Below are 18,994 nucleotides of genomic sequence, written 5' to 3' on the forward strand. Positions count from 1 at the left end.
TAGGCAGGTGGTATTAATGTTATGGCTGATCGATGTGTATATATAGAATTTCACTGCATTCAAACAGGTGGACAAATGTATATGCCCTGAACATGAAAGTATTAAGGCTTCAACTTGGCCGCCAGTACCAGCCTGTGCCCACAGTAATGGACAACCTTACCTTGTGATGTGTGCGGCCAGTAGTTTTCCATCATGACCTCCTCGTACAGATCCTTGTGTCCTTCTAGATACTCCCACTCCTCCATGGAGAAATAGACAGTGACATCCTGACACCTTATAGGAACCTGACACACACACACAATGATACAGTCATAACCCAGACACCTCGAGTGCTGTTACTGTATAATTTCCCAGCAGTGTCACCTCTCCAGTCAGCAGCTCCGTCATCTTGTAGATCAGTTCTAAGATCTTCTTCTTATTGTTCTTCTCATGTATCCGGGAGTGAGGGGGTGGCTCTGTGATGGAGCTCTGACTACTGCTCCATCCTCCGGACTCATGGATGATGGGAGTCGTACAGTCACCTGATGTCTTCTTCACTATTGTGTACTCCTGTGTATGGAGAGAGACACATAGAGAACTGAACACTGTATTCCCCCCCTCAGTAGAATGAGGTAGATTGTGACCCCGCTGTATAGAGCTCTAGTGACCCCACATCTGTAATACTGGCGACCTCACCTACAAAAAGACATTGAGAAAATAGAACGAGGCCAAAATTAAAAAAGGAAATAATGTTGGGGGTGACTAGATGGACCATGTGCTCTCCTCCTACCGTCATCTTCTATGTTTCTATATAGAGGTCATCCTGATCCTCCTGGTCATTCTCATTGCTCTACAACATTACTATTGCTGCATTGGTGACATGACACATAACTCACCATATTGGTGGCTGATCTTCAGCTTCTTGACGTCACTTGGAAGGTCTGGACGCTGTTATACAGGACACTGGATTCTTCCTATTATGTATTGTCCCTTCCCTATGTGTGACTTGTTCTATAATGTAGAAAAGTTTACCTCTCCGCTCAACAGGTAGATGATCTCCAAGGTGAAGTCTAATATTCTTCTGCTCATCTCATTTCTTTCCTTGTCCATCCTTGGTGGGTCATTCAGGAGAAGGAAAGTTGTGGAGGAGAAGATGAGAAAACTGGAGGATCTGGAGGATCTAGTACTGCAGACGTCTTTATGAAGAAAGGAGAAGATGGAAATCATACAGGGGACATCATGTGTGACATACAGAACCTCACTTATTGATCATTGAGAGAAACATCTTCTCAGAGCCGCTACCACATGGAATAAAGGGGTATTCCCAACACAGACATTTCTCCCCAGGATATACCAGAAATGTCTGATAGATGCGGCTCCACCTCTGGCCGTGCTCGGCTGTTTTTGGACCTCCTATACAAGTGAATGGAGAGAGTCGTGCACATGTGTGAACATCTCATCACCTCACCAAGTGGGTCGGGGGACCCCCTGTACTCCACATAGAAGGACCCCCACATAGACATTCATGGCAAATCTCTTAGGTGAGAATTTGCAGCTTAGAAGAGTAAAATGAAGACATTTCCCCAGGCCAAGACAATGAAGACCTGACAACCTGACACATGGTGGATACTGTGGAGACATTGCTGACATCTCACAAGACGTGGTGCACACTATGCAGTCAGTGTTTGATATGAACTGTGAGGTTCTGCAGCAGCTGAGGTGACATTATATATAAAGGGTACATATATTGTGATATCTTATTGTTATAGCGCAGGTGAAGCGGAGCAGAGTGACCCATTGTTTTGTGGGATAAGATTCAGTATAAACTTGTATGCTACTCATTTAACCCCTTCCTGTACACAACATTTACAGTTCATGAGTTGTTCAAATGCCATAGGGAAGACCGGATACCCTGCTGCAAAGGCTGGGGACCTGAGAGAACTACGATTACAACTATTTAACCTCTTCGATACTGCGGTCAATAGCGACTGAGGCACCTAAGTGTTCGGGAGAGGGCTCCTCTGTAAGATCATCCTCACATCAATGATTTTTTAAACTATAAATAATTGTAAATCGCCCCAAAAATAACTACCGGACTTATAAATGATGATATTTTACAACGTCTTTCAGCATGTAGTTTAACCCCTTCGCCCTCAGCGACGTACCATTCCGTCATGCTAAGTGCATTGTTCACGCTCAGCGACGGAATAGTAAGTCGCGGGAGGAACGGCCATCTTTCCAACTCATACAGGAGCTGTAACAGCTGCGGTCTCGTACAGCAGTTGCCGCAGCTCCTTCAGCAGGGACCGATCGCTGTGTCCCCGCTGATTAACCCCTTGGAAGCCGCGTTCAATAGCGATCGCAGCTTCTTAGGGGTTAAACTAACATTGTCGGCCTACTACACGATAGCGGCTATGGCAACCGGATGCCTAACAATGACGACCGGCTATGCCATCTATGGAAGCCTAGTGGGTCCTGACTAAGTCAGGACCCACTATGCTTGCTGTCAATGAGTAGCTGACAGCTCTAATACACTGCACTACGCATGTAGTGCAGTGTATTAGAATAGCGATCAGGGCCTCCTGCCCTCAAGTACACTAGTGGGACAAAGTAATAAAGTTAAAAAAAGTTAACAAAAAGTTGTGTAAAAACTTATGAAGTTTCTACAGAGAGGTTATCCTACAACACTGCTACGTGATGAACTTCAGAGAACATCATCATCAGATACAGTCTTATCTACCAGACATCCACAAACCCGATTACCATTTGTTCATACGTATCACCCCATTATGCCTAAATTACAACAGGTCATCAGAAAACACTGGCCGTTATTACATACAGCTTATCCTCAAATAGAGGCTCTCACACACCCAGCAATGATGTGTTTGAAAAGACCGTCCAATATTCGCGATCACCTGATTAGGGCTGATATAGGTAGTTCTACAAAGGTGACAAGACAAACTTTTTTTCAAACCCAACGTAAAGGCACATTCCCTTGCTTACATTGCTCCAATATCATTAGAGGTGATACTCTCCAACATCCACACTGCAATAAAACATTCCCGATAAAGGGATACTACACATGCGATTCTAATTTTGTAGTTTATCTCATTAAATGTCCATGCAGTCTGGTGTATGTGGGTGAAACAACCCAACACATAAGAGACTGCCTATCCAGCCACAAGTCTACCATTCGTTGTCAAAAAACTTGGCTACCTTTACCTGATCACTTCGCTAAAATGAACTACCATCTATCACAATTGCGATTCCAAGTGATAGAACAGGTACCTAAACCAAGAAGAGGTGGCAACCATATACATTAATTAAAAGAGAGAGAATCATTCTGGATTCATACCCTTGAAACACTAGCACCCAAGGGTTTAAATAGGGAATATGACCTGTTATGTTAATCATTGATATCATTTTATTTTCTCCTATATCCACTTTTTTCAGGCCCGCTAAGAAAAATACGAATTACTGTGCGACCAGATACAGGTACTGTCAGGGATCATTACTATGTATATTGTTTGCAAACACATTATTACTTTATATAAACTAAAAATCAATATATTACACAAAGATTTGTAAATGAAACAAGATGGAGTCTGTATGAGAAACACGCCTATGGAGACACCGCCCCTGGAATGCAAGAGGAGTGTACAGAAGAACTTACAGCTGAGGAGCCAATGGGGCTTAAGCACGTCCCACATCTCTAGCAAGGGAACTTTTGTGTTTCTTTGTTCAAATAAAGTTAGTTCACTTCCTACTTGACTGAGATAACAGGGGAAAAGGAAGTTTTACCCTGACAGTACCATAAAACCGGTTTTCATTTTCCATCACCCTTTATTCTGTAATTTTTCCTATTTATCCTTTTTCCTCTATATTCTATACTGTTTTCCTGGTCCCCAATTTTCTTTTCTTGATTTCTTGTTTTTCCTTTTTCTCTCTTTCTTTGTCTGTATATATACCATGACCTTTACTGACACCTTCCAGTATATTTAGATCATACTTTATATTCATTTCTGTCCAGGTTATTTACATTATTATGCCCATCTGCCTTGCCGATATTTTGACCTTACGTTGCGTTCCACAGCACCATGGCAATGGCCAGCGTGCGTTTCAACTACTCACACCATACAATTACACAACGCCGTGTGCGCATGCGCAGTAGATCGCACAATCCAAGGTACTCCCACTTCCTGTTATAAGTCCAAGGGACGCGTGACACGGAAGCAGACACACAAGCAGAGCGTCTGGCAGATGCCTCAATACACAACTCCACGAGTCTACACAGGTAACAGTACCTCCTTGTAATCATATATCTTTCCTCCCGTTTTCTGCACTTTGTTCACACCACCGGTATCTTGTGGTATGGTCCCGAGGGGTATTTTGACAATACCCCTCCATCTATTAAAATGTACTGTTTATCTATTTACCATTAGTCAACGTATTCCTTCAGTGAATGTTATTTATAGACAATATCACTAAAGGCGAGCATGTAGTTTAATATATTTCTGTCACTGGCAATATCTCTGCTATTTTACAGTTTGTTTAATGTATACATATCCTTGGTTGCTTGAGATAACTTGCATGTCTATATTTTTCTCTATTTTTTTTTTTGCAATTTAAATATAGTTCCATCATGTATGTCCTTGTATGTACTACATGTTCTTCATACATTTAGCAAATTTTGTCTTCTTGTATAAATCTTTTTTCTTGTTTGTATATTTGTATGCAACAATACTTATACTCTGTATTCTTTTCTTTTGTATATTAGTTTAAGCGATTATGATAAAGGCCTGGTTTGGCCGAAACATCAAACTATAAAAATCGCCAATACAAAAATTACCAATATCTTGTGAAGATTTACTTCAGTGAAGATAAAACTGATGAAAACAAAATAATAAACGAATCTTACGTGTTTATACGCTTGAGTGCTTGGGTAATCTTCTTGATGACAATCTAAAGTAGACATATGGGAAATGTGAACTAGTAACTATTTTTGATGGTATAAACATCTGTTTTACAAGCAGAACTGACAGCTGACACTCCAGTCTTGCCGGTCAGCGGACCATTGCCGCTGATTTTGGCAATTAACCCCATAAATGTGGCGACAGACTGCGTTCGCCACATTTAAAAGGTTTGATGCACATCGGCAGCCCACACGAAGTGATTGTGGGGGCTGCCGATGCTTGTCGAGGCAATCGGAGGCCAGACAATGACCTCCGGGTTGCCATGTACGGAAGCCTCGGAGGAGCAGCGTCCGGACGGTCCTCCGAGGCTTCCTGTCAGTGTGACGGTCACGTCACAATGGCAGTTGGAATACATTACACTACGTAGGCAGTGTAATGTACTCTAGCAGCGATCATAGCTGCAAGTCTAAACGTCCCCTAGTGGGACAAGTGAAAAAAAGTAAAAAAAAAGTAATACATTTTTTTTTTTTTTAAAGTGTAAAAATAAAAACGTTAGATAAACAAACACTGCTTTTTTTTCCTATACTATAACTGTCATTATAGGAAAAAAATGAACACGTTAAAAAAAGTACACATATGTGGTATCGCCGCATTCGTAACGACCCAAACTATAATGTTATTTTTCCTGCACGATGGACACCCCAAAAAAAAAAAAACTACACAAAAATCGCTATTTTTTGGTCACCACCCCTCCCAAAATCGAGAATAAAAAGTGATCAAAAAGTCGCATGTACCCGAAAATAGTACCGATAAAAACTACAACCCGTCCCACAAAAAACAAGCCCTTCACAGCTTTTTTGAAAGCTCTCAGAATATGGTGACACAGAAAAAATTATTTCATAAAAAAAGTGATTTTATTGCGCAAACGCTGCAAAACAAAAAGAAAAACCATATATATATGGTATCGTTGTAATCGTACCGACCCGCAGAATAAAGTAAAATTGTCATTCATAGCACACGGTGAACGCTGCAAAGAATAAACTAAAAAACATTGTCAGAATTGCTTGTTTATGGTCACCCGGCTTGCAAAAAAAATGGAATAAAAAAAAATCTAATGTACCCAAAAATGGTACCAATGAAAAGTACAGATTGTACCGCAACAAATACGCCCTCACACAGCTCCGGTGGTGAAAAAATAAAAAAGTTCTGGCTCTCAGAATATGGCGATGCAAAATGTGCAGAGTGTTCCAAAATCGGATAAGATCGTGCGCCATTTATCAGTGCGACACCGGCCACACATCTATGAATTATTATTTATTTACCGCATTATTATACCCTCTTATAATGCCCTGATGTTCTCCGCACAGATTACATATGCCCCCACATTATGAACTGAAATACCAGCAAAACCCAAAACAGAACAACTACCAAGCAAAATCTGCACTCCAAAAGCAAAATGGCGCTCCCTCACTTCTGAGCCCTGCAGCGTGCCCAAAAGGCAGTTTTCCCCGACATATATGGCATCGCCATACCCTAGAGAGCGCGCTTAACGTTTTATGAGGTATTTGACTTCAGTGGCACAAACTGGGCACGACATTATGCACTAAAATGGCATTTCAGTGGAAAATTGCAATATTCATACCATCCGCTGTGCATTAACCCCTATGCGCACTATGACTTAATAGCACGTCATGGTGCGGGGGTGATGTATGGAGCGGGCTCACATGCTGAGCCCGCTCCATACGCTGCGGGTGTCAGCTGTGTATTACAGCTGACACCCAGGACTAACAGACAGGAACAGCGATCGTGCGGTTACAGAAGCCTGTAAAAATAACAATATATTGAAATACATTAGTATTGCAGTATATTGTACCAGTGATCCAATGATCGCTGGTACAAGTCCCCTGAGGGGACTAATAAAATCTGTAGAAGAATTAAAGTTATTAGTAGTGAGAAAGAAAAAAAAGTTTAAAATTAAAAAAAAACAGACACCTTTTCCCATTTTTCCTCTAAAGTAATGTAAAAAAATAAACAAAATTGGTATCGCTACGTCCGTAAAAATCCGAACTATTACAATATACCATTATTTAACTCGCACGGTGAACACCGTAAAAAACTTAAATAACTGAAACCGCCAAAATCGCTGTAGTTTTAACCGCACAGCGAAACCTGTAAAAACGAAAACCCCAAAAAATGTAATCAGATTTTTTTCAGTTTCCCAGTACATTCTACAATTCCTCCCGCAAGAAATAAGCCCTCACATCACTCTACTGACGGAAAAAGAAAAAAAGTCATGGTTCTTGGAAGGCGGGGAGTGAAAAACGAAAAGAAAGCAAAAAATGGATCAGTCCTGAAAGGGTTAATTCATTTCTAATGAGAAAAAAAAAACTTTTGACCACATGTGGGGTATTTCCGTACTCAGGAGAAATTGCTTTGCAAAAATTGGTCGTTTTTTTTCCTTTATCCCTTGTGAAAATTCAACATTTTAGTGGAAAAAAATCTTGATATTCATTTTCACAGCCTAATTCTAATAAATTCTGCAAAAGACCCGTGGGGTCTAAATGTTCACTATACCCCTAGAAAAACTCCTTGACGGGTGTTTCCAAAATGGGGTAACTTGGGGGGTTTCCACCGGTTTGGTCCCTCCGGAGCGTTGCAAACGCGGCATGGCACCAAAATCCAAATGGCGCTCCTTCCCTTCTGAGCTCTGCTGTGGGTCCAATCAGCAGTTTATAACCACATATGGGATATTGCCGTAATCGGGAGACATTGCTTTACAAATGTTGGGGTGCATTTTCGTTATTATTCCGTGTAAATATTAAAAATTTCTATGTTTTTTCAGAAAAAAAAAGTAGATTTTCATTTTTACAGACGAATTCTAATAAATTTAGCGAAAAACCAGTGTGGTCAAAATGTAACTATACCCCTAAATAAATTCCTTGTGGGTGTAGTTTCCAGAATGGGGTAACTTTTGGGGTGTTTCCACTGTTTTGGCACCACAAGACCTCTTCAAACCTGACAAGGTGCTTAAAATATATTCTAAAAAAAAAAAAGGAGGCCCAAAATCCATTGGGTGTTCCTTCGCTTCTGAGGCCTGTGTTTCAGTCCATTACCACACTAGGGCCACATGTGGGATATTTCTAAAAACTGCAGAATCTGGACAACAAATATTGAGTTGCATTTCTCTGGTAAAACCTTCTGCGTTACAAAAAAAAAAAAATGTATTAAAAATTAATTTCGCAAAAAAAATCAAGTTTGTAAATTTCACCTCTACATTGCTTTAATTCCTGTGAAATGCCTAAAGGGTTAAAACACTTTGTGAATGCTGAGTCGAATACCTTGAGGGGTGCAGTTTTCAAAATGGGGTGTTTCTGGGGATTTTCTAATATATAAGGCCCTCAAAGCCACTTCAGAACTGAACTGGTCCCTGAAAAAATGGCATTTTGTAATTTTCTTTGAAATATGAGAAATTGCTGCTAAAATTCTAAGCCTTGTAACGTCCTAGAAAAATAAAAGGACGTTCAAAAAACGAGGCAAACATAAAGTAGACATATGAGAAATGTTAACTAGTAACTATTTTGCGTGCTATTACTACCTGTTTTACAAACAGATACGTTTAAATTTAGAAAAATGCTAATTTTTTTTCTAAATTTTGGTGTTTTTCAGAAATAAATACCAAAATTATCGACCAAATTTTTTCCACTAACATAAAGTACAACATGTCACGAGAAAATCTCAGAATTGCTTGGATAGGTAAAAGCATTCCAACGTTATTACCACATAAAGTAACATGTCAGATTTGAAAAGAATTGTCTGCGTCTTGAAGACCAAAACAGGCTGGGTCCTGAAGGTGCCATGGTTCGGCTTCAACTGCAAAGGGGAGAAATTTCCTCAACCTGTTGCTGGAAAATTTTATGGGCCTGTTTGTGGAAGACCCGACTAGAGGTGAAACTGTTGGATCTGATCATTTCTATTAGTGCAGAGCTTGTTGGGAATGTCAATGTTCGTGAAAACTTCGGTAACATTCATCACAATCTAATATATATTTTCAAAAGTTTGTTTGAAGCCTGATTTTTCATTGCTTTGAAAGAAGTCCATGTGACCGTAGCAGCCTGTGATTGGCTGCAGCGGTCACATGGGATGAAACGACATTGCGGGAGGCCGGACTGGTGGAAGAAGCAGGAGTTCTGGGTAAGTCAACTTTTAATACTTTTAACTCCAGCGGTAGTCACTGTCCCAGGAGCTGAAAGAGTTACTGCCGATCAGTTAACTCTTTCAGCACCCTGGATATTGACTATCTCCTGACGCCTCCTAGCAACGCTCCCGTAATTACGGGTGCACACACGTAGCCACCCATAATTACGGGAGCCCCATAGACTTCGGCTTCATGCCCACTTCAGTCTTTTTCTTCAGGGTGCTAGCCGTTTTTCAGACAGCTAGCACCCTGACCCATTCATTTCAATGGGGCCATGCACACTTCAGTTTTTTTGACTGTCCCGTTGCTCCGTTCCGACAAAAGTAGAGCATGTCCTACTTTGGTCCGAGAGTGACGGTGAGGCCCATGCAAGTCAATCGGGCCGTCAAAATAACTGAAGGCACACGGAAGGCATCCGTGTGCCGTCCGTGTGTGACGGAGCCGTTGCCTAGCAACAGCCGGGCGAGCATAGGTACACATACAGATACTGCACTAATCGGCAGCCCCTTCTCTCTATCAGCACTGATAGAGAGAAGAGGCTGCTAATCAGTGCTGGAACGCAGTGATATTAAGAAAAATAAGTTCCTAAGTACCCCGGCCGTTGTCTTGGCGACGCATCCCCCTTCTGACATCCAGTCCGACCTCCCTGGATGACGCGGCAGTCCATTTGACCGCTGCAGCCTGTGATTGGCTGCAGCGGTCACATGGTCTGAAACGTCATCTCAGGAGGCCGGATTTGAGGAAGCAGCACGCAAGCAGGGAGTTCTGGGTAAGTAGTAACTTTTTTTATTTAGTGCAGGTTTTTTCAATAAACCATTAATCTATATTGTGAGAGCCGCGCATGGTATTCCCTGTCCAGCGGCAGAGTGCTGAAAGAGTTAGAGGGCTGCACTGATCGGCAGTAAGTCTTTCAGAACCGTGGACAGTGAGTACCGCTGGACAGGGAATAGCATGTGCGGCACTCATAATATCGTGTACATAGTGTGAACGGGTTTCAGTTTCCTCTCGGAAACTGAAACACGGAAGTGTACACGGAGTACACACGGGAAGCACACGAGTCTGTGAAAGACGGCCGTGAAAACTGTGATGGAAGTGTGCATGAGGCCTTATATGGGCCTGCCCGTGCCGTAATTACGGCCTGAAATAGGACATGTTCTATTTGAAGAAAAAGACTGAAGTGGGCATGAAGCCTAAGTCTATGGGGCTCCCGTAATTACGGGTGGCTACGTGTGTGCACCCGTAATTAGGGGAGCGTTGCTAGGCGACGTCCTGGGATAGTCACTGTCCAGGGTACTGAAAGAGTTAACTGATCGGCAGTAACTCTTTCAGCACCCGGTACAGTGACTACCGCTGGAGTTAAAAGTTAACTTACCCAGAACTCCTGCTTCTTCCTCCAGTCCGGCCTCCTGGGATGACGTTTCATCCCATGTGACCGCTGCAGCCAATCACTAGCCAATCACAGGCTGCAGCGGTCACATGGACTGCTTATAAACCAATTAAAATTCGGTCTTCAAACAAACTTTCGAAAATATATATTAGATTCTAGGCACCATGTCAGGTTTGAAGGGGTCTTGTGGTGCAAAAACAGTAAATACCCCCAAAAGTTACCCCATTTTGGAAACTACACCCCTCAAGGAATTTATCTAGGGGTATAGGTAGCATTTTTAACCCACAGTTATTTTGCTAAATTTATTTGGATTAGTATGTGAAGATGAAAATCTACTTTTTTTCTGAAAAAAAGTATACATTTTAAATTTTTACAAGGAATAAAAGAGAAGAAAAAAAAACAACATATGTAAAGCATTTTCTCCTGATTATAGCAATACCCCATATGTGGTAGTAAACTGCTGTTTGGACCCACAGCAGGGCTCAGAAGGGAAGGAGCACCATTTGGATTTTGTATTTCTGATTTTGCTGGAATAGTTTTCAGTGCCGTGTCACGTTTGCAATGCACTGGAGGGACCAAAATAGTGGAAACCCCCGAAAAGTGACCCCATTTTGGAAACTAAACCCCTCAAGGAATTTTTCCAGGGGTAAAGTTAGCATTTTGACCCAACAATTGTTTTGCTGAATTCATTGGAATTAGTCTGTAAAGGTAAAAATCTACTTTTTTTCTGAAAAAACTTAGCCATTTTTATTTTTTACAAGGAATAAAGGAGAAAAAGTACCCCAACAGTTGTAAAACAATTTCTCCCGATTACGTAAATATGCCATATGTGGTAATAAACTGCTGTTTGTACCCACAGCGGGGCTTAGCAGGGAAAGAGCGCTATTTGGCTTTTGAAGCTCAAATTTAGCTGAAATGCTTTTCGGGTGCCATGTCGAATTTGCAAAGCCCCTGAGAGGCCAAAACAGTGGAAACCACACAAAAGTGACCCCATTTGGGAAACGACACCACTTAAGGAATCTATCTAGGGGTATAGTGAGCATTTATACCCCATAGGTCTTTTGCAGAATTTATTAGAATTAGGCCGTGAAAATGAATATCAACATTATTTCCACTAAAATGTTGATTTTTTTTCAATTTCCCAAAGGAAAAGGGGGAAAATGCACCCCAACATTCATAAAGCAATTTCTCCCGAGTACGACAATACCTACCCGAGACTTATACCTTTCAGAGCACCCCTAGTGGAATAAGGTAAGACCTTGCCAGGGGGTCTGCAACCCCGGGAGAAGTGCTTTTCCTCAGGACAATCCTTCCATCCGGAGGACAGGAAACCTGACTGGGAGTGTAGAGAGGTGTGTCGCTTTTTATATCCTCAGGTTTCCTGTCCAGCGGATGGGACGTCTCTCCAGGGGTGCTGTCGTAGGTGAAAGGGTAAATCTTTTTTCGTTAGAAAGTAATTAACTCTTTCCGGACTGATCCATTTTTTTCTTTTTCTTTTTCGTTTTTCCCTCCCCACTTTCCAAGGGCCATAACTTTTTTATTTTTCCGTCAATAGAGTGGTGGGAGGGCTTATTTTTTTGCGGAATGAGTTGTAGTTTTTATTGGTACATACAACTTTTTGCGCACTTTCTTAAATTTTTGTTAGAGCCAAGGTGACCAAAAATGCTATTTTGTCGTTTTAAATTCTTAATTTTTCACTGCGTTCACCATGCGAGTTAAATAATGGTATATTGTAATAGTTTGGACTTTTACAGACACAGTGATACCAATTTTGTGTATTTGTTTAATTTTTTTACATTACTTTAGAGAAAAAAAAATGGAAAAAGTTTTTTTGGGGGATTTTAAATATTTAGTTAATTTTTTTCACTAATAATAACTATTTACTTTTGTTTTTACACATTTTATTAGTCCCCCTAGGGGACTTGAACCAGCAATCAGTAGATGGCTGGTACAATACACTTCAATATTAATGTATTAATAAGTAATGTCATTTTTACAGGCTACTGTAACAGCGCGGTCGCGGTTCCTGTCCGTTAGTCTCGGGTGTCAGCTGTAATACACAGCTGACACCGGCAGCGTATGGCGCAGGCTCAGCGCGTGAGCCCGCTCCATACATTACGCCAGGCACCATGACGTGCTATTAAGTTGTGGTGAGCGAAGGGGTTAATGCACAGAGGATGGTGCAGAGTGAAAATTAAAATTTTCCTCTGATATGCCATTTTGGTGCACTATATGGTATGCCCAGTTTGTGCCACTGAAGACAAATACCTCATAAAATATTAACCAGGTTCTCCCGGGTATGGCGATGCCATATCTGTGGACGTAAACTGATGTTTGGGCACGCTGTAGGGCGGGAGGGAGCGGCACTCGGTGTTTGGAGCGCAGATTTAGCTTGGTCGTAGTTCCGTTTGGCACATTTTGCATCGCCATATTCTGAGAGCCAGAACTTCTTTATTTTTTCTTCACCGGAGCGGTGCGGCGGCTTATTTGTTGCGGGACAATCTGTACTTTTCATTGATACCATTTTGGGGTACATGCAATGTTTTTTATCACTTTTTATTCTATTTTTTGGCAAGCAAGGTGAACAAACACCAACAATTTTGACAAGGTTTTTTCTTCTTTTTTTTTTTTACGGCGTTCACCCTGGGCTATAAATAACCATTTTACTTTATTCTGCGGGTCGGTAAGATTACGGCGATACCATATGTACATACGTTTTTTTATGTTTTGCAGCATTTGCACAATAAAATCACTTATTTATAAAATAAATTATTTTTTGTGTCACCGTATTCTGAGAGCCATAACTTTTTTATTTTTCAGTTAAAAAAACGGTGTAAGCGCTTGTTTTTTGCGGGACGGGATGTAGTTTTTATTGGTACTATTTTGGCGTACATGCGACTTTTTGATCACTTTTTATCCTATATTGTGGGAAGGGTGGTGACCCAAAAATAGTGATTCTAGCATTTTTTTTTGCGGTGTTCACCGTGCGGGAATAATAATATCATAGTGTTATAGTTGGGGTCGTTACGAACGCGGTGATACCAAGTATGTGTACTTTTTTTTTTTAACGTGTTCATTTTTTTCCTATAATAAAAGTCTTATTATAGGAAAAAAAAGCATTTTTTGTTTATGTAGCTTATAACTTTTACACGGTTTTAAAACATTTTTATTATCTTTTTTTACTTGTCCCACTAGGGGACAGTTAGACTTGCCGCTCTAATCGCTGCTAGAACACATTAGACTACCTACGTAGTGTAAGGGCCTGTTCACATCAGAATTCACTTTCCGTTGAGGGGTTCCGTCTGAGGTTTCGGTTGTGGAACCCCGCATCGGAAACCTCCGACGGAACCCCTCCATGGAAAGCGAACGCTGATATGAACAGGCCCTAATGTGTTCTAACGGTCATAGTGACGCGACAGTCACTCTGACAGGAAGCCTAGGAGGACCAGCCTCCGGTTGGTCCTCCTAGGCTTCCGTGCATGGCAACCCGGAGGCCATTGTTTGGCCTCCGGTTGCCGTGACAAGGATCGCCAGCCCCCACAAATGCATGTGGGGGCTGCCGATCTGCTTTAAACCTCTTAAATCCGTTGATCGCAATTGACCGCCGAATCAAAGGGATTAATTGACAAAATCAGCTGCGATGGGCCGCTGATCGGCAACACTGAGAGCAGGGCAGACACCCTGCACAGATAAGCACCGCGCGGCGGTTAACTGTTAATGCGCGGACGTAACTGCACGCCCAGGTGCGCGAACTTACTGCTCACCTGGACGTGCATTTATGCCAAGGCACGGGAAGGGGTTAAGACAGGAGAGAGACTGTCTAATGTAAATAGAGGAGAGAGAGAGAAACACTGCATATGAGACAGTGTCTCTCCTCTCTGTATGGAAGACAGGAGAGAGATGTCGAATGTAAATAAAGAAGAGAAACGCTGAGACCGTCTCTCTCCTCGGTTTACATTAGACAGCCTCTATCGCAGTCTCCGGGGTCTTCCTCCTTGTCCTTCATACTTACCTGGCTGCAGTATGTCATACGAGCGCTGCGGCCCCTTCAAAGCAGCTGATCGGTGGGGGGTCCCGAAAGTCGGACGCCGACCCATCAGCTATTGATGACCTATCCGGAGGATATGCCATCAATTTTTAAGCTTAATCACGATATATTAGTATTACAGTGTATTGTACAGTTGACCTAAACATGTCATTATAGGGGTCACCTGGACACAGAGCAGCCGGAAGAGCAGGGACGTGTTGCTATGGTAACACTCGGAGAGTCGAGTATCGGCCTTGCTGTATTTTTCTAGTAGAAATTCCAGCGGAATATTATGCCAGATTTCCTTGTGTGTTGTGGGTCGTATTCGCTACGTGTGAACATCCCCTTAATCTGCACGGTGACCGACATTAACAAAAAATGTATAAAAGTTAATGAATAAGTTGTATGTACCTAATAATATGTCATTACAAAATACCACTCGTCCCACAAAACATCCGACCACTACAAAGACCAGAAACAACACCTTACCGCTCCCTGAAGTTCATGCAGTACTTACCCCAAAGAGGCCGGCACTGAAGGGGTTAAATCCTTGCTCAGTCTTGGTTTAGGAGTTCAGTGGGCGGGGTCGATCAATGATTGACAGATCTCTATATACATTCATACAGGGGTGACTGATAACAGAGAGAACACCCGACCGGCGCTGCTCGCTACCTCTTCACGGCAATAGCTGAAGGACCTGTGATTGTATCAAGATCACGTGACCGCTGCATCTGGGGCGGAGCTTAGAAGTGGAAACAATGAGCGAGGGATGAAGGACCTGTGATGATGATCACGTGACATAAGGGGGGGGGTCATGAGGATCACGTGACATAAGGCGACATGAGGATCACGTGACATAAGGCGTCATGAGGATCACGTGACATAAGGGGTCATGAGGATCACGTGACATAAGGGGTCATGAGGATCACGTGACATAAAGGGTTCATGAGGATCACGTGACATATGGGGGGTCATGAGGATCACGTGACCGGCGCAGGAGTGGTCGGAGCTAAGCAGTGCAAAATATAATACAAAATATAATAGCTTGTGGCAAAAGGCCCTATGATGACGTCACAACCATGTGACCGGGACAGGAGAGGCGGGGCTTATCAGTGGAGAGGAGAAGAGGTGGATATAGGACCTCTGACGATGATCACGTGACTTGAAATGATACATTCAGTGTTTTCTTCTATAGGTTGTCTGCAATTGTGTGAGCCTGGAGCCTGAGAAATGTTGGGAGTTGTAGTCCATTCCTCTTATACCCCTCCCTCTAGTCTCCTCTGATATCATATAACAGCCTGGACATGTTGGGAGTTGTAGTTCTCTCTTATACTCCTTCCTGTAATGTCCTCTGACATCACATAATAGACTAGACATGCTAAGAGTTGTAGTCCCCTTTTATATCCCTCCCTGTAATGTCCTCTGATATCACATAATAACAATCTGGACATGCTGGGAGTTGTAGTTTACTCGTAGGGTATGTGCACACGACCTCTTTTCAAACGTAATGGAGGCGTTTTACGCCTGAAAAGACGGCTCCAATATGTCGGCAAACATCTGCCCATTGCCTGCAATGGGTCTTACGATGTGCAGACGAGCTGTCTTTTTACGCGTCACTGTCAAAAGACGGCGCGTAAAATTACGGCCGCGTCAAAGAAGTGCAGGACACTTCTTGGGACGTAATTGGAGCCGTTTTTGGAGCCGTTTTTCATTGACAACCAGCTCCAATTACATCTGTAAAAAATGCAACGAAAAACGCGTGCACTTGTAAAAACGTCTGAAATTCAGGAGCTGTTTTCTCCTGGAAACAGCTCGTAATTTCAGACGTATTTGGCGTTGTCGTGTGCACATATCCTTATACCTCCTCCCTGTAATGTCCTCTGATATGCCATAATAAGGGTATGTTCACACGCCGAGCCAAACACGTCTGAAAATACAGAGCTGTTTTCAAGGGAAAACAGGTCCTGATTTTCAGACGTTTTTTGAGCAACTCGCGTTTTTTGCGGTGTTTTTGCTGCCTTTTGTACGGTCGTTTTTGGAGCTTTTTTCAATAATGTCTATGGGAAAACTGCTCCAAAAACGTCCCAAGAAGTGTCCTGCACTTCTTTTGACGAATCGTCATTTTACGTGCCCTATTTTGACAGCGACGCGTAAAATGACAGCTCGTCTGCACAGAACATCGTAAGACCCATTGCAAGCAATGGGCAGATGTTTGCCGACATATTGGAGCCGTCTTTTCAGGCGTAATTCGAGGCTTAAAACACCTCCATTATATCTGAAAAAAGGTTGTGTGCACATACCCTAACAGTCTGGACATACTGGGAGTTGTAGTCCTATTCTCTAACTCCTCCCTGGGCATGCTGGGAGTTGTAGTTCTCTCTTATACCGTCTCCCTGTAATGTCCTCTGATATCTCAATAGTCTGGACATGCTGGGAGTTCTAGTCCTCTTATACTTCCTCTCTGTAATGTTCTCTGATATCCATAATGTCGTGGAAATCCATCGCTCAAAATATATTAGACTGAAATTTATACGAGTCCAAACAGACTCTCAAGGCCAGACCCCATTAGTCAGAATCCTAATTAGGATATTTCACCGATATATATCGAGAGAGGAGAAGAAAACACACAGACACGCTGATATGTTCAAAATGCTCCTCTGAAGGATTTATTACCAAACTCAAACTGTTAGGCTATGTTCACACGGAGTATTTTGGGGGAGGAATATCTGCCTCAAAGCTCCAAACGGAATTTTGAGGCAGATATTCCTCCCCCAAAATACTCCGTGTGAATAGCAATGATCGCGCCGTTTTTCGCCCGCGGCCATTGAGCGCCGCGGGCAGAAAACACGCTTTCTCCTGCCTCCCATTGAAGTCAATGGGAGGTCGGAGGCGGAAGCGCCCGAAGATAGGGCATGTCGCTTCTTTTTCCCGCGAGGCAGTTTTACTGCTCGCGGGAAAAAGACGCCGACGCCTCCCATTGAAATCAATGGGAGGCGTTCTCGGGCCGTTTCTGCCGAGTTTTGCGACGCGGTTTCCGCGTCAAAAAACTCGGCAAAAGACCCCGTGTGAACATAGCCTTAAACTGAAATTCAGAAGGGGTGTAGGCTTGAGGTAAACCAATCAGAGACAATGTAACAATATTTGTTATTCAGTAAAAAGCATACAATAAGATACATCCCAGATACATCATTATAATTCTTCACACATTACGTTTGCAGGTGTCTTATCTCTCTTTGGCAGAATGTTCTCGTGGAGATGGGGGAGACCTTCCCTCACGCATATTTTCCACCCTCCCATCTCCCTCCCTGTCCATTCTCTACCAACTTCGCATGGGAACCAAGGTCAAAGATAAAACATACGAAATCAACATTACTTGTATTAAAGGAACAATGACTTTTCTATTCACTACAAAAGAACCAAGATGGGAACTCCAGACAAGATGGGAACTCCGGACAAGATGGGGACTCCAGACAAGATGGCTGCTGCACGAAACTAAATCATTTAAACATTATCATCACTTTCACATAATAGGTATGTGTAGATCAGCAGCACAGGATAAATTTTCAAGAGGGTGCGCGTCTCCTGGGTCACAGTCCGAGTGACCCCTCAATCAAGATAAAAAAGAAATGGAGACAGCACTACCAAATTTTCAAAGTGAAGATCCTTTTATTCCACGGTGCAACGTTTCAGCTCAATACGAGCCTTTCTCAAGCATTTAACTTTCACATAATACATATCTTAGTAATTCGGCCTCCTGCTTGATAATTCACAATGTAATTTCATACAGAGAATATAAGCAAATAAACCATCCTTCACAGTAGATATAGCGACATAAGGTACGGTATAACATCATAAAATATACAACATATCACCCAGTAACGTTCATCATGTGAAGAATGTCAGGCTGATCAACGGAGCAAATAAACCATCCTTCACAATAATAACTGCCTGCGCATGCTGGAAGTTGTAGTTCTCTCTTATACCTCCCCTGTAATGTCCTCTGATATCCCATAATAACAGTGCACATGCTGGGAGTTGTAGTTCTCTCCTCTTATACCTCCTCCCTGTAATGTCCTCTGATATCTCATAATAACAGCCTGGACATGCTGGGAGTTGTAGTCGTCCCCTCTTATACCTACTCCCTGTAATGTCCTCTGATATCGCATAATAACAGCCTGGACATGCTGGGAGTTGTAGTTCTCTTCTCTTATACCTCCTCCCTGAAATGTCCTCTGATATCACATAATAACAGCCTGGACATGCTGGGAGTTGTAGTTCTCTTATACCTCCTCCCTGTAATGTCTTCTGATATCCCATAATAACAGCCTGCACATGGTGGCGCTGAAGCGTTGGGGGATTATAAGAAACAGCATGGGGTCTTTTCTTAATGTTATATGTATCGTATAAAGCCTAGAAACCTCTGAGTGACATTCTTGAAGAACAAGGCCGGGTTCACACGTAGCATAAATACTGCAGATTTTCCGCAACGTATT

General features: G+C 42.4%; 1 protein-coding gene across 2 annotated transcripts in view; it reads right to left on the bottom strand.

Annotated features, from left to right (window-relative positions):
• LOC142662042 (uncharacterized) overlaps positions 1–15,288 on the bottom strand; it is a 36,476-nt gene extending 21,188 nt beyond the window's left edge. For both annotated transcript variants that reach the window (XM_075839998.1, XM_075839912.1), the window contains exons 1-4: positions 15,019–15,288; positions 1,012–1,175; positions 364–549; positions 161–284 (exon numbers count right to left, since the gene is read on the bottom strand). In XM_075839998.1, coding sequence (XP_075696113.1) covers positions 161–284; positions 364–549; positions 1,012–1,089 — 388 coding nt within the window. In that variant the 5' untranslated portion in view covers positions 1,090–1,175; positions 15,019–15,288. The remainder of the gene's footprint in view (positions 1–160; positions 285–363; positions 550–1,011; positions 1,176–15,018) is intronic.
• Positions 15,289–18,994: the final 3,706 nt, after the last annotated feature.

This window comes from Rhinoderma darwinii, chromosome 1 (genome assembly GCF_050947455.1).
Source record: "Rhinoderma darwinii isolate aRhiDar2 chromosome 1, aRhiDar2.hap1, whole genome shotgun sequence".
Classification (NCBI taxonomy): domain Eukaryota; kingdom Metazoa; phylum Chordata; class Amphibia; order Anura; family Rhinodermatidae; genus Rhinoderma; species Rhinoderma darwinii.